Source organism: Schistocerca gregaria, chromosome 8 (genome assembly GCF_023897955.1).
Source record: "Schistocerca gregaria isolate iqSchGreg1 chromosome 8, iqSchGreg1.2, whole genome shotgun sequence".
NCBI classification, from domain to species: Eukaryota; Metazoa; Arthropoda; class Insecta; order Orthoptera; family Acrididae; genus Schistocerca; species Schistocerca gregaria.
This window is the reverse complement of record NC_064927.1, coordinates 129295794-129310703: the sequence shown is the minus strand read 5'-3', so window position 1 is coordinate 129310703 and position 14910 is coordinate 129295794. Positions and strand designations below refer to the sequence as shown.

Sequence of the window (14910 nt, the reverse complement as noted above, 5' to 3'; positions counted from 1 at the left end):
GTCTCTCGTCCGTATTTGTTACGCAGTCAGTGTCTGTCTGTCGTTCGGAGTGCTAGTATGTCTCTCGTTCGGATCAGCCTTCAAAGCCGGCAAAATGAGAGTCTTTCCACTCCGCCAGTAAGAGAATTGAGCGAGTGGTCGCCCGGTCGGGGCTTAGTTCCTGCATCTGAGTCTGCGCGTTGGACCGCCAGTCTGCTCCAGTTTGCTCTGGCAATGGTCATTGGCGGTTGGATGGTTTGGTCGGTCGCGCACTGAGACACAAGATTGGGGGGGGGGGGGGAGGGGGGAAGTGGCTTCACGGTCGACACGAGAGCAACAGGAGTCAAACTACGACATCGGTCTGGCCGGTGCGAGCTGCGACGCCGTGAGACGGGAGATCGGTGCGCCTTCCTGCGTCCGTTGAAGCGGCTGGCAGCGGACGGTTCGGGATAGCGATTTGGGGGTGCTGCGCCAGCTCTTCTCAAGAAATCGCAGTTTATTAGAAGTTAAGTGATTGGTGATATGTTGTTTGATTTACTCTTGTTAAATTGTACTTGTTTTCTTGGTGAGGTCACCAGCCGTTTTGCTTTGGAGTCGTCCCACCATTCTTTTCTGTTTGCCCACCTGCGGGAATGTGGTTGTTTAGAAATTGGGGTTCCGTTTTTCCCTTGTGGAGTAGGGGCGTGTTGGAGCAACATGCGGTTCGGGTTTTTCGGTAATGTCCCTATCAATCTACAGTAGCTGCCTCTGTCATGTTTGTCGGATTAGATATGTTAACAAAGTTATTGCTTGGAGTGTAAAGGCCTAATTCCTGAAATATGCTTTGATCTTGCCTATCATCTTGAGAGGCAATATGTGTGTAGTGAACAGCATCTTAACTTGTTTGTCCAACCTTGTGGAATTTTATATAAGATTGCATTTCATGGAGTTTTATTTAAATGATCATTTTAGTATATATGGTTACCGCCCTTTCACCGTAAGACTTTTCTTCGAAGTTAAAATCAAGTTGCACCTTCGGTGGCGAAGTTAATATTTTAATTTTCAGTGTTTTGTACCATTTCCATCCCTGCTACGGGGGGATGCGTAGTTTGTGTGCTTATGTAAATTGTTAAAACTCTTAGTTTAAAGTAATGTGGTGTGTTGCAGATTTGCACCAGTGTAGTTTTTCAGAGGCTGTTGTGAGCGGTCGTAACTACGGCCGTGTCAAAAGGGAGTGGCAAGGTTCTCTACCCGAAAGCTCATACAGTCAAAACTTGTTTATTTCTGCCTCTGAATAAATTGTAACTTCATATTTAGAGGGTGCTTTCTTTTAGAAAATGATTTTAGGCACTATTAAAGTGAATAAAATTGCCATTTGTTAAAAGGAATTTGCTTATGATTTCATCAGTTACTCCCTGGAAACTACTTCCATGCTTACGTAGTGTGATGAAATGTGTTAATGTTCATGATGGATCGCTAGTAAATAAAATAAATTCTTAAGAATATTCTTTAAAAATAAATCACAGTAAAAAGTACTTCAGCAAGTCAGCCACACAATAGTCACGTATTTCAGTGGTTCACGACATTTACTTTTGTCAGCGGATCAGCGCCATTACAACGTATTTCAGTAGGCCACCGCACAATAGTCGCGTATTTCAGCGGCTCAGTCCCACAACACTTATGTACCTCAGTTGTGTATTTCAGTGGCTCTGCCACACAATTGTCACATTTCAGCAGTTCGTCATATTTCAGTTGTTCCGTCGAGTGGCAGAACCGCCTCGGGTGAGCCGTCAGTATGAACGCAGCCTCGTGTGTCCTTCAGGTGCAACGCCAGAAGCGACCACCCCCACATCGCCGGGCCCGCTGGGTGAGGGCGTGAGCGTGCTGCCGCGCGGGCCCGCCGTCGCAGTCCTCCCACCGCCATCAGGCTCTGCTCCGAGCGCGGGGGCGGCGCACAGGCAGAAGGAGTCTGCGGCCAGGAAGCGGCTGCAGGAGCTGCACGGCGTGCTGAGCGGCGAGGCGCGCAGGCAGAGCGTCGCCAAGGCCGAGGTCAGCCGCCGGCTCCGCACTTGTTGCTCACCTGCAGCCCTCACCGACACACATCCTCACATTAGCTCAGCCACATGACATCTATACACTACCCATAAAACAAAGTGAAGCATCGGCAAGAAATGGGCGGATGCCAGTGCACCTTCGTACATGTACAGAGCTGCCCCTCCCTTTGACCGGTAGGAAAATCACCTGTATGCATTACCCTCGTTCATATTTACTTTTGTTGGACCGCCTGGCAGGGTGTACAAGATGTGATAAAATAACTAACGGGACTTTTTTAAATTCGCGGAATTCGTACATTCTATTTTCAAAATATTTTTGCCTCTTTGGTACATAAGCTCCTGGAGTATGTTTGCATTCTCGTCTGTCTTGAATATATAGTTTTATGTTGAGAGTATAAAAGGGTCCATACATCTACATCTACTGCCGGCCCCGGTGGTCCCGCGGTTCTAGGCGCGCAGTCCGGAACCGTGCGACTGCTACGGTCGCAGGTTCGAATCCTGCCTCGGGCATGGATGTGTGTGATGTCCTTAGGTTAGTTAGGTTTAAGTAGTTCTAAGTTCTAGGGGAATAATGACCGCAGCAGTTGAGTTCCATAATGCTCAGATCCATTTTTTTTCTACATCTACATGACTACTGTGCAATTCACATTTAAGTGCTTGGCAGAGGGTTCATCGAACCACAATCATATTATCTCTCTACCATTCCACTCCCGAACAGCGCGCGGGAAAAACTAACACCTAAACCTTTCTGTTCGAGGCCTGATTTCTCTTATTTTATTTTGATGATCATTCCTACCTATGTAGGTTGGGCTCAACAAAATATTTTCGCATTAGGAACAGAAATTTGGTGAGTGAAATTTCGCCGCGACGAAAAACGTCTTTATTTAATGTCTTCCATCCCAATTCGCGTATCATATCTGCCACACTCTCTCCCCTATTACGTGATAATACAAAACGAGCTGCCCTTTTTTGCACCCTTTCGATGTCCTCCGTCAATCTCACCTGGTAAGGATCCCACGCCGCGCAGCAATATTCTAACAGAGGACTAACGAGTGTTGTGTAAGCTGTCTCTTTAGTGTACTTGTTGCATCTTCTAAGTGTCCTGCCAATGAAACGCAACCTTTGGCCCGCCTTCCCCACAATATTATCTATGTGGTCTTTCCAACTGAAGTTTTTCGTAATTTTTACACCCAGATACTTAGTTGAATTGACGGGCTTGAGAATTGCACTATTTATCGAGCAATCGAATTCCAAGAGATTTCTTTTGGAACTCATGTTGATCACCTCACACTTCTCGTTATTTAGCGTCAACTGCCACCTCTCACAACACACAGCAATCCTTTCTCAATCGCTTTTCAACTGATACTGGTCTTCGGATGACCTTACTAGACGGTAAATTACAGCATCATCTGCGAACAACCTAAGAGAACTGCTCAGATTGTCACCCAGGTCATTTATATAGATCAGGAACAGCAGAGGCCCCGGACACTTCCCTGGGGAACACCTGATATCACTTCAGTTTTACTCGATGATTTGCCGTCTATTACTACGAACTGCGACCTTCCTGACAGGAAATCACGAATCCAGTCGCATAACTGGGACGATACCCCATAGGCCCGCAGCTTGATTAGAAGTCGCTTGTGAGGAACGGTGTCAAAAGCTTTCCGGAAATCCAGAAATACGGAATCAACTTGAGATCACCTGTCGATAGCGGCCATTATATGTTTTTGAGTTTTCTAATGGTTCAAATGCCTCTAAGCTCTATGGGAATTAACATCTGAGGTCATCAGTCCCCTAGAACTTAGAACTACTTAAACCTAACTAACCTAAGGACATCACACACATCCATGCCCGAGGCAGGATTCGAACCTGCGACCGCAGCAGCAGCGCGGTTCCGCCTGAAACGCCTACGCCACAGTGGCCGGCCTCGAGTTTTCGGCGGGGATTTTACTTTCGAAAAAGACGGGTTAAAGACTTTGCTTTACATTTTACTTCAAAAATGGAGCAAAGTGCAGTAGCGCATTCGGAATGTTGACTGTCGCTTTTCTCGAATCTACTGTCAGGAAGTTTACGATTGGTATAAACGCTTCAAAGAGGGTCTAGAAGGTCGCCCTGAACGCCCTAGCACATCAGGTACTGACCACAATGTGGAAGAAGTAAGGAAAATGATTGCTGATGATGTTGGCTTATGCTTTGGCATACACCAAGCAATTTTTCCTCGGATGTTTTGGGCAAGAAACGTGTAGTAGTCAAGTTTGTTCCGAAATTGTTGAATTTCGACCAGTAACGACATCGAGTACACATCGCTCAGGAATTGCTGAATGAAATTTCCAGCGATCCAGAACTTCAAAGCAGTATGTAACAGGTAACGAACTATGAGTATACGGGTATGACGTAGAAATCCAGTTCCAATCGTCCCAATGGAAATTACCTGGAGAGCCAGGACAGAAAAAAATACGGCATGTCGTATCTCGTATGAAGATTCCTCTCACATTTTTCATCGATTAAAGCGAGGTAGTGTATCACGAGTTACTGCCTCATATCGCCCTGTAGTCAATAAGGGGTATTATTTGGAAGTTATGTAGCGTTGGTGTAAAGCTACCCGAAGAAAATGACCAGAACTGTGGCAATACCACACCTTGCATCACAATAATTCTCCCGCTCACGCCTCAATGCTTGTTCGTGGTTTTTAGGGGAGGAAAAAAAAAGAGAGAGAAACCACTGTGTTGCCTCCGCGACCGTATTGTCCGGACGTGGTCACCTGCGGCTTCTTTCTGTTCCCGTGGCCGCAGAGAACCATCATAGATTGTCGTTTTGCCAAGATCGATTAAATAAAAAAAGAATCGCTGAAAGCGCTGAATATCATAACAAAAAGTGAGTTCCAGAAGTGCTTCCAAGATTGGAAAATGCTCTGGCACTAGTGTATTGTTTATGAGCGGGATTACTTTGAAGGGGACAAATTTGCTGCTGATGAATAAACAAAGGTCCTTCAAAATAAAATCTAGTTACATCTTGATCACACCTAGTGTAAGGGCGTGCACTGCCTCAGAGTGATATGCCACATACTCTAACATACATACAGAGTTATCAGGAACTGACAGACTTTGAAAGGGACCGCGTTGTGGGTCTCTATTTGGTGGTATAGTCGAATAGTGCAGTATCCAGATTTGTGGAGCGTTTGGATGTTACAACGGCCTCATATTAGACCGCATGGGTACTCATACTCGTCAGTCTTCCGGTCGACCGCGTGTGACCACCGTAGGAAAGGGTCATCGTATAGTGCCCTGAGCACATCGTAACCCCTTCACATCTGTACCATGCAATATTTTGTGTCATCCCGGATCATTAATCGAAAACTATCTGTAGTCGGACTAAGGAATGACTGCCCCATGCTTCGAGTTCCGTGAACATCGCCACACAAACTGCTGTATTTTGCGTAGTGCCATAACCGGGAAGCATGGACTGCCCGTTAGTGGCGTCGCATTTTGTTTAGCTATGAATCGAGGTCAGCCCTAACTTGAATATCATCATCGATTGTGGCAGTTACCTAGGACGGGGTCCTGTTCTTCCAATGTTAGGAGAGGCAGCAAGCTGCTCGTGGCGTCATGGTGTGGGTAGCGATCGGGTATGGTTTCAGGTCGTGACTTAGTGACTCAGGTAACTCCGACGGCACAGCAGCACGTTACGGACAAGCTGCGTCTTCACATATTACCTCTCATGCTATAGTATGGTGACGGCATTTTTTAACAGGACAATGCTTGCCCATACTTGACATGCATCTTAATTAACTGTATGCGAGATGTTGAGGTACTCCCGTGGTCCTGGAAAATCCCTAGATCTGCCCCCGCTAGAAAATGTATAGCCATCTTGGACGTCAACTCTGAAGCATTTCCAGTATCCAGGACGTTAAGGACCAGTTACAACGTTTGTGCACCAGCTTGTGTCAGGAGAGGACATGACGGCTTTACGACATTATTACCAACCGATGTGATATTATAATGACAAGTGGACTCATACTGCCAAATTCATTGTGAATTTGACATTATTTAGCTGTCACATAGCCTATTAATCCGTCAAGCATCGTTTCCTCCTCCACTTACGCGTGCTTCAGTTTGTTGTCAGGCAGTGTATTAAACAAAGGAAAAACGAAAGTTATGAAGTTCAGCGGAAAAGAGAATGCCGAGTTACTTAATATCAAACCAGTAGTTGGTGAAATGAAACAAATATTCATACCTAGGAAGTAATACGGCACAGAATGGCCAAAGCAAAGAAGATATTAGTTATAGGCGGTCAGAGGTGAAGAAGCAGTAAGATGTTTCTGAACGTGTACGTAGAGGGCACGTCGCGCTTAACAGTGAGACATGGTCAGAAAGAAAATGGAATTATTTCAAATGGGCTGCTATCTAAGAACGTCCAAAACTAAGTGGACATATGAAGTACAAAACATTATAGGTGAGAAAAGATGTCTGTGAAAGACCTTTATCACAAAAATGGACAGTTTAGTGGGGAATCTGCTACTGCATTAAGGAATAACTACCTTAACGCTGGGACGAGCAATAAAATTGATAACAGGTAAAGGCAATGACTAAATCTGTAAAATACTTTCAGAAGGTTATCTAGTTATGGCTGAAAACATGCACTCCACTCTCCCCAAATCACGAATCAGCTAATACAGCAAATTCTGGGAACCTTCAATCTCACGGGAAATATCATCTGTGGGATGATTTGGTGTTTATATGTGCGTAACGAAAATTAAGTTTCGAATCCCAGTCTTAAGACCAGTTTTAATCTGCAGGAAAGTTTCATTCACATTTTCAAAAATATAGTGAATCCGCTATATCGATATTTAAAGAAGTATCATTATCGGTCGCCGATATTTCGAAAAAGTTAACATTGATTTATTATTCGATACTCTGTGCATCAACAAATGATGGAATAAAAAAAAAAGATCAGGAGTGCGATTAAAATTCAGGGTGAAAAGGTATCAATGATACGATTCGCTGATGACATTGCTATCCCGAGTGAAAGTAAAGAAGAATTACATCCTCTCTTGAATAGGAAGAAAAGTATAATGTGTACAGAATATGGATTGAGAGTAAATTGAAGAAAGAAGAAAATGATGAGAAGTAGCAGAAATGGGAACAGCAAGAGAGTTGACATCAGGATTGAGAGTGACCAAGTAGATGAAATTAAGGAATTCTGCAAAATAATCAATAACGGACGCAGCAAGGAGGACAACAAAAGCATAATAGCACGGGATAAAAGGGCATTCTGGCTAAGAGAAGACCCTTAGTATCAAACGTAGACCTTAATATGAGGAAGACATTTCTGAGAGTGTACGTTTGCAGCACAGCATTGTTGGATAGTGAAACATGAAATGTTGGAAAACCGGAACAGAAGAGAATCTAAGCAGTTGTGATGTGGTGCTACAGGTGAATGTCGAAAAACAGGTGAACTCATACGGTAAGGAATAAGGAGGTTCTTCGGAGAATCAGGGAGGAAAGGGATATGTAGAAAACACTGACAAGAAGAAGGGACAGCATGATACGACATTTGTTAAGGCATCAGGTAATGACTTACAAGGTACTAGGGGGAACTGTAGAGGGCAAAGCTGTAGAAGAAGAAAGAGTAGAAAATATCCAGCAAATAATTGTGGGCGTACGTTGCAAGTGCTACACTGATTTGATGGTAAGTTCCTAAAGACAACGCATACACACATGCCCATGGGAGGACTCGAACCTCCGACGAGGGGAGGCGTGGGGAGCATGGCGAGCGACCCTAGACCGCGCGGCTGCCCCTCGCAGCTGCTACGCTGAGGGGAAACGATGCACATTCACGCTTGGTGATAAACACTTTTCTAGCAATGATAACTGCTTGTAAGTGGCACAATAAAAAGTGTCCGATGGCTCCGTCGTTCGGTTTCTTCACATAGTAAGCTGAAGTGTCAAAATTGCGTACTGAAGTTAAGCATTGCGGTTTCCGTTGGTAGGCAGAGCGCCGATTACGTCAGCATATCCCCTCACACGTCTCCACCCGCAGCAAAAACCAATCTTGGTGTTTTAGATTATGATGATCTTTTCCAGCAACTGTTTCTGAAGAGTGCCGATGTGAGGAAATAGCACACTAGTTGCGTTAAAAATTGGTTTTAAATGCAACTGGTGTGCTATTTCTCCACATCGTAAATCTTGTTATCCCATTCACACAGACAAGTGAAGTGCAATCGGACTTCTTTATTGTGCCACCTATTCTTGCTTCACACACAGGTGCGCAAAATGTAGCAAAACTCCTTCACACAGCGAAAGTAAAATTATGTTATACTTCAATTTCAAAGAACAATTTCATATATTTACCGAAAATCGCGAAAAAAATGTAATAAAAATAAAAATGTAGGCACTCGATAATGCCATTTCGATATCGATATATCGGAGAAACAGGTATCACCGATGTATTGCAAGCTGCGGCTCGCTATTATAATAAAAATGTCCGAGTGATGGTAAATGTTATTGCATTTACATAAAGAGAAGCATTATCTTCTCAATAACATCAAATCATGAGATCCAGCCTCCATTTTTATATACGAAATTAGTGAATTTTCTCATGGTACTTTTGATGCCTGTGTCTGTGGTCGCTTTCAGAACTCAAATTAAAAACAAATCAACTAATTTTATGAGCAGAATAAAATGAAAACAGTGTATATTTGGGAGGAGTGGCGTATTTAAGTTTGCAAATATAATGACAAGTTTTTAATAATTCCTTTATGATTATAGCAAGCTGTTGCACATGACAGAAAAGAACGAGAAACACAAATCAGAGAAGAGATGGTTCTTGTTTGGTAAACCAGTCATCGGGGTGGAAGCTACACAATTTATCCCGTGAGTTAATCCCTTTTACAACACAATTTGACGATGTTTTTATAAATCCACTGTGAGGTCCAATTCTGTTCCAGTGGAATCAACTATGAAAAAGTCCACCACAAACTATGGTTCATTGGAGACGAGGGAGCCGTGAATGTCATTTAACAACCCGACGCCTTTGCAGCAATACTTTACCCTTTGACCTGGGTTCAGATGACAGTGGCAATGTAGGCGAGGAGCAACGCGCTGAGGCAGCTATAATATTCTGAAGCGTCTACGAAAATTTGCAGAGTACGCGAGCTTGCGTTCTATTAGGAGGTGGGTAACTTCCGTATCAGAACCCTGAAATCCGGACAGAATTTGGTGTGACGTGCACCCGTTCGCCGGTCTGTCAAAACAAATTTGACAGGCACGATGATGCATGCTGGAATTGTCAGATGTCAGACAGTCAACTCATGATGAATAAGTTCGCCATTGTGAAACACGATATGTCCGAGATAATATCATTTCCAAAATTCACCGATGTCTCCTGAGAAACTTGCGGACCAGCACTCCTAGAACAAAAGATGTTGAAGAGACGTGGCCTAGCAACAACCTGGGGGATGTTTCCATAATCAGTTTCACTCTACAGCGGAGTGAGCTCTCATATCAAACGTCCTGGCAAATTAAAACTGTGTGCCGGGCGGAGACTCGAACTCACGACCTGGTCGTGCTTGGGTAGCTCAGTTGGTAAACCGCTTGCTAGCGGAAGACGAAGATCCTCAGCTCGAGTCGTAGTCGAGTACACAGTTTTAATCTGCCAGGAAGTTTCACATCAACGCTTACTCCGCTGCAGAGTGAAAATTTAATTCTGCCCCCGATAACTAACAAAATTTGGTTCAGTGCTTATTTTCGACGGAATATGGACGTCAGAGAAAGGTAATTTAGTAATAGCGTAATCCCATGTACGACTAGTGTCTTTGTTCTACGATACAAAAGTGTGTTGCCCAGTCATTGCAGAGTATAGATGTGCTGTCTAGTCACACGGAGTTCGTCAGGGGCATTGTGAACTTTTTTTGTTATTTTCTAATACTGGCCTGCTCAGTAATGTTGTAGTATATTGGATATTAGAAGGTACATATCCTTCAGTTACAGTTGTTTTAACGCTGGACATAAAATACACCCATGATTAGAAAAACCAGAACACCCTGAGAACTAGAGATAGGACCTTCATGTTCACAGGACATGTACATTAGTATGTTCTGCAGAAACGATTAGCATTTGAACCATGCGGCCGGCTGCTTAAAGCTCAACATCACATTGCGCCGTAATACCAGCTACCGGTAAAGTGTGCCTGCCGCTCTCGTTGTCGCTATAAACCGAAGGTAACAGATCAGTGTGACTTGAGCAGGCGTGCAGGATGCCCCACAGGTGTAAATGTGGACCGTAGCGTCAAATGAGTGATTTTGAAAAAGTTCGCATTATTGCCACGAGAGAATGTGATACATTCATCAGCGAAAGTGCTGCTCGTATGGGACTAAATGTTTCGGCAGTTCAACGTGCGTGTGCAGAATGGTTCACGGAAGGCCATGGACCCCGACGAAATGGGTCATGTCGCACCAACCAGACCACCTCCCGAGAAAAACATCTCATCCTGACAGTTCGTGGCAATTTGTTACGGCTTGGTTTCCGTGGGCATCGTTCTACCTTTGACGAATGTGCAGAAACATGCTACAAGGCAATGGTACATGTAACGACTTCACTGGGGACAGGAATGGCGTCAAATAGTGCTTTGGACGAACCCAGTTTCTGTTTGTTTGAAAATGATGACCGCAATTTGCTTTGCCCAAGACAGGGGAAGCGGCATCACAGTGACTGTATTCGCACAAGCCATAAAGCACCAATTCATGGCCTTATGATGTGGGGTGGTATTGGGTACAACCACAAACCACAGTTGGTGGGTGTCCAGGGCACTGTGACCAGCGTGACCTACGTGAATTACATCCTGGGATCAGTAGCCGTCATTTCTACACAATATCTCAGACACTATTTTTCAATAAGACAAGGCACGATCGCATGTTCCTGCACGAACTCGTGCCTTCTTGGTGTCACAGGATGTCAGCTTTTTGTCCTGTCCCACCAGATCACCAGGGTTGTCGCCAGTCGAAAGTGTGTGGAATATGGTGTAATGAAGGGTGCAGCGCTGTGAGCCAGTGCCAACCACCAGAGATGAATTTTGGAACCGGTTGGAAGCAGCATGGACGGCTACACCACAGGACGTCATTTGCGCTTTCAACGCGTCGATGCGACTGTGCACAGCATAAGTTATCAGGGTCCATGGCGGACCCAGTGCCTACTAGGCAACAGGACATCTAGTTAACTATGGTGTCTGAAATGCTAATAATTTCTGCAGAACGTACTAATCTCCTTGTCCTATGAATATGAATGTCCCATCTCTACTCGTTCAGGGTATTCTATTGTATAAATCGTCTTTCATGAGACATAAAAAAAATTACAAACTGTATCAATGTATATATGTTAAACACACGTACTGCATTCAGTGTCGCTAGAATTTTGTTCACTTCTTTATTTTTCTGAAGAAAAGGAAAGCTGTGGTGACAAATGAGTAGAATGTATGGAGTTATGTTGTGCGTGGAAGAGTAGACAGCAAACGCTTAAAACCCAAATATCTTTAAAAGTGAAGTGATAAAAACAATAGTACACTTTTTTCCATGTTAGTATTAAATAATTTCACTCTGTGGCGTCAGACTGTGTCAATTTTCGTATGTACATACAAAGGTCAACAGCATTTCTGTCACAAGGGATTTGAATTGTTTTCTTAGCCGAGAATTACTGAATTCTAAAATGAAATCCGATTTAGCCTGTCGGGTTCAGTATTTTATCCTGTATCTATAAAAGAACTTGAAAATGCTGCACATTGGTTGTATTGGTATTGCTTAATTAATTTGCATTCATTTATTGCAGATGTAATTGTTAGTAAAAATAGAAATATGTGTAAGGTATTCCATACGTGATCCTCATTTCCGACACCCACCACTAGGATACGAAAGAGGCCGATGAGTGATGTTCACATTGCATTGCAACCCGTTGTGTTTGCCGCATCAGTCTCAGTAGTGAGAAGCTCTGACTTTGTGAACTGAGTACCTGTAGGTTCGTGAAGGTTTGTGTATTGCGTGAATGCAGAAGAATAAATGCCTAATACTTGTACAAATAACCCAAATTCACTTCGTTATATCTGTGGTAACTCTGAACTAGCAAAAACGAAAACTTAATCAAATGGTTCAAATAGCTCTGAGCACTATGGGACTCAACTGCTGTGGTCATTAGTCCCCTAGAACTTAGAACTACTTAAACCTAACTAACCTAAGGACATCACACACATCCATGCCCGAGGCAGGATTCGAACCTGCGACCGTAGCAGAAAACTTAATCCTCTGAAATAGATAATGCTATGAACTTTATTTTGATTGCAAGGTTGGCGAAAAAGACAAAAAATGGGCCTCCCATATATGCTGTTTGACATGTGTGACATTCCCGTCCGGCTGGTTAAAAGCATCACGTCTCATGTACCTTGGTGCCCCCATGATCTAGGCGAACCAACGAATCACACAACAAACTGTTATTTCTGTGAGGCAAAAACAACTGAAATCACCTCCAAAACAAAGAAAAGTGCCTCCTGAGAATGTGACAATGAGTGAAGATGACTACATAACGAACACCTAGAAGACACAGAACATGTGTCCAGACTCAACATTCCACACACACACACTCTGTGAATCAAATGAGCCAAATTTATTTTCTCTCTTCTCAAGAGATCTCAGCGACCTTATTCTTGATTTAAAAGTGTCTAAGCAAAAGACTGATCTTCTAGCTTCACGATTAAAAGGAAGGAATCTTCTTCCTGATACGAAAGTTTTTATCGTTTATAGTCTGAACAGTACTTCTCCATAATGGTAACAAATTTCCTTGTGTTCCGATTGTTCATACCGTTAACATTAAGCAGATACCTGAGGACTTTAAACTGCTGTCCACGCATATTCAACATAAGAAATACAAAAGGCATATGTGTAGCTCGGGTGCACAAAGTATTGCTGCTTTATATGCGAATGGAACGCAAGGAAGACGAAAACTTTGTTTTTGAAAATAAAATAAAAAATAGCCTCCTCGGAAAAAAAAACTGCTGCGTGGAGAGAAGAAGATTCCACTTGCTGAAGCGAAAAATGTGCGTGTGCCTCCACTACGAATTACGTTGTGTCTTATCAAAACCTGAGTGAAAGCAATGGATTCACGTGATTGCGAGATACGTTTCCAAGGATCAGTGAAGCAAAAACTAAGGAAGGAATATTTGTAGGACAACAAATAAAGGAATTAATGGCTGATGAACATTCCCTTGATTTGTTGATTGATGCTGAAAACATAGCATGGCTCTCTTTCTTGCTGTCCTACCAGTGCTGGACCTAGTGAAGAGACGTCCCTCAGGCCAAGAGTCACAGGAAAACAGGAGGAAAACACTATTACACGTGTTTGTTCACTTTTCTTTACCCTTACGTTGCTCATTTCTTTCATTAACTTGTGTAATAACATACATTTTAGCTCTCCTTTTAACAGAAACATATAATGCTATAATAGATAAGTTGACGTAAATATTTACAGAAAACATCACATGGAAGCTGAGGCCGATCCAGATATTCTGAAATTAGACATGCACACAAAGACGAACTATCTTCCAGAGCCGGCCGCGGTGGCCGTGCGGTTCTGGCGCTGCAGTCCGGAACCGCGGGGCTGCTACAGTCGCAGGTTCGAATCCTGCCTCGGGCATGGGTGTGTGTGATGTCCTTATGTTAGTTAGGTTTAAGTAGTTCTAAGTTCTAGGGGACTTATGACCTAAGATGTTGAGTCCCATAGTGCTCAGAGCCATTTGAACCATTATCTTCCAGAAACAGATAAGAAACAAACAACACACTAATCTGTTAAGGTACCACATCTCTGCTCTTATATCCGTTGTATGTATGAAGTCATTCATACATCATAAAAAATGGCACTAACTCAACAAATATTCAAGCAACAGGTAGGCCCGATTGCAAAGCCGGCAAAAAGGAACAAAAAAGAAAAAGAAACCGATTCCCTCAGCAGCATTTAGTATGATAACACCCACTGACCTCCACAATACCCATCTAGCATATAGTGACATTCCTATCTTCTATGAATGTGATGTGTATCTTCGACAGTCAAATTTCTCTTGCGTGACTTTCCGTTAACGTTCAAAGCTGCACTCTGGCTCAGTGACAATGTCTGTGGCCGCAGGGTTTCTCTGACGCGATGATACGCTGGCTGGAGGGGACGTCGCAGCTGAACGCGGCGGAGCAACTGCGGGCGGTGCTGGAGAAGGTGCTGGAGAAGGGCGAGGCGCGTCGCGACGCCAGCCGTCGCCTCGTCGAGGACGCCGTCCACCTGCTGCAGGACACGGAGAGCGACTTCAGCCAGGAGGTGGCCACGTTGCAGCCGCTCCGCTACGCTCAGTAGCCGCCGTAAATTCACAGTGTGGTCCAAATGAAGCTCCTGGAAAATGTTTACAAGTCACACGATATAACAGACTCTAGTTAATTACCTGAGAAACAGCTCCTTATATACGAGGGGATTTCAGTATGTAATGCAGCACATGTTTTCTGAAAGATGTTTGGTTTTATTCAGGATTCAAGTACACCATATTATTCTCCACTTTTGGTTACAATTCCTATCTTTAAATTATAAGCCCCGTTCAATGCGATTCCTTATGGCACGTTACTGGGAGGTTCTGTAGACTCACGTGGTACCACTGCACTAGTCGACATCAAGGTCAACGTCTTGCTGACTCAATAACTTTCTCAGCTTCCACTTACTGTTTCGCACGGAGTGCATCCTTCTTTATGCCAAATAGATGGAAGTCGGAAGGCGCAAAATCCGTCTCCTGCTAGGCGGTGAGGAACACAAAGGGCACACACCTTTGAGTAACTCCACTGGTTAACGACTGTCTCAGCACCACCAACAGAGACGTCCAGTTCTGC

General features: G+C 43.8%; 1 protein-coding gene across 1 annotated transcript in view; it reads left to right on the top strand.

Moving 5' to 3' along the window:
* Nucleotides 1-14584, top strand: part of LOC126284983 (uncharacterized) — a 45922-nt gene extending 31338 nt beyond the window's left edge. Inside the window, exons 3-4 of the mRNA XM_049984272.1 lie at nucleotides 1781-2007; nucleotides 14171-14584. Of these exons, the coding sequence (XP_049840229.1) occupies nucleotides 1781-2007; nucleotides 14171-14389 (446 nt within the window). The 3' untranslated portion in view covers nucleotides 14390-14584. The remainder of the gene's footprint in view (nucleotides 1-1780; nucleotides 2008-14170) is intronic.
* Nucleotides 14585-14910: the final 326 nt, after the last annotated feature.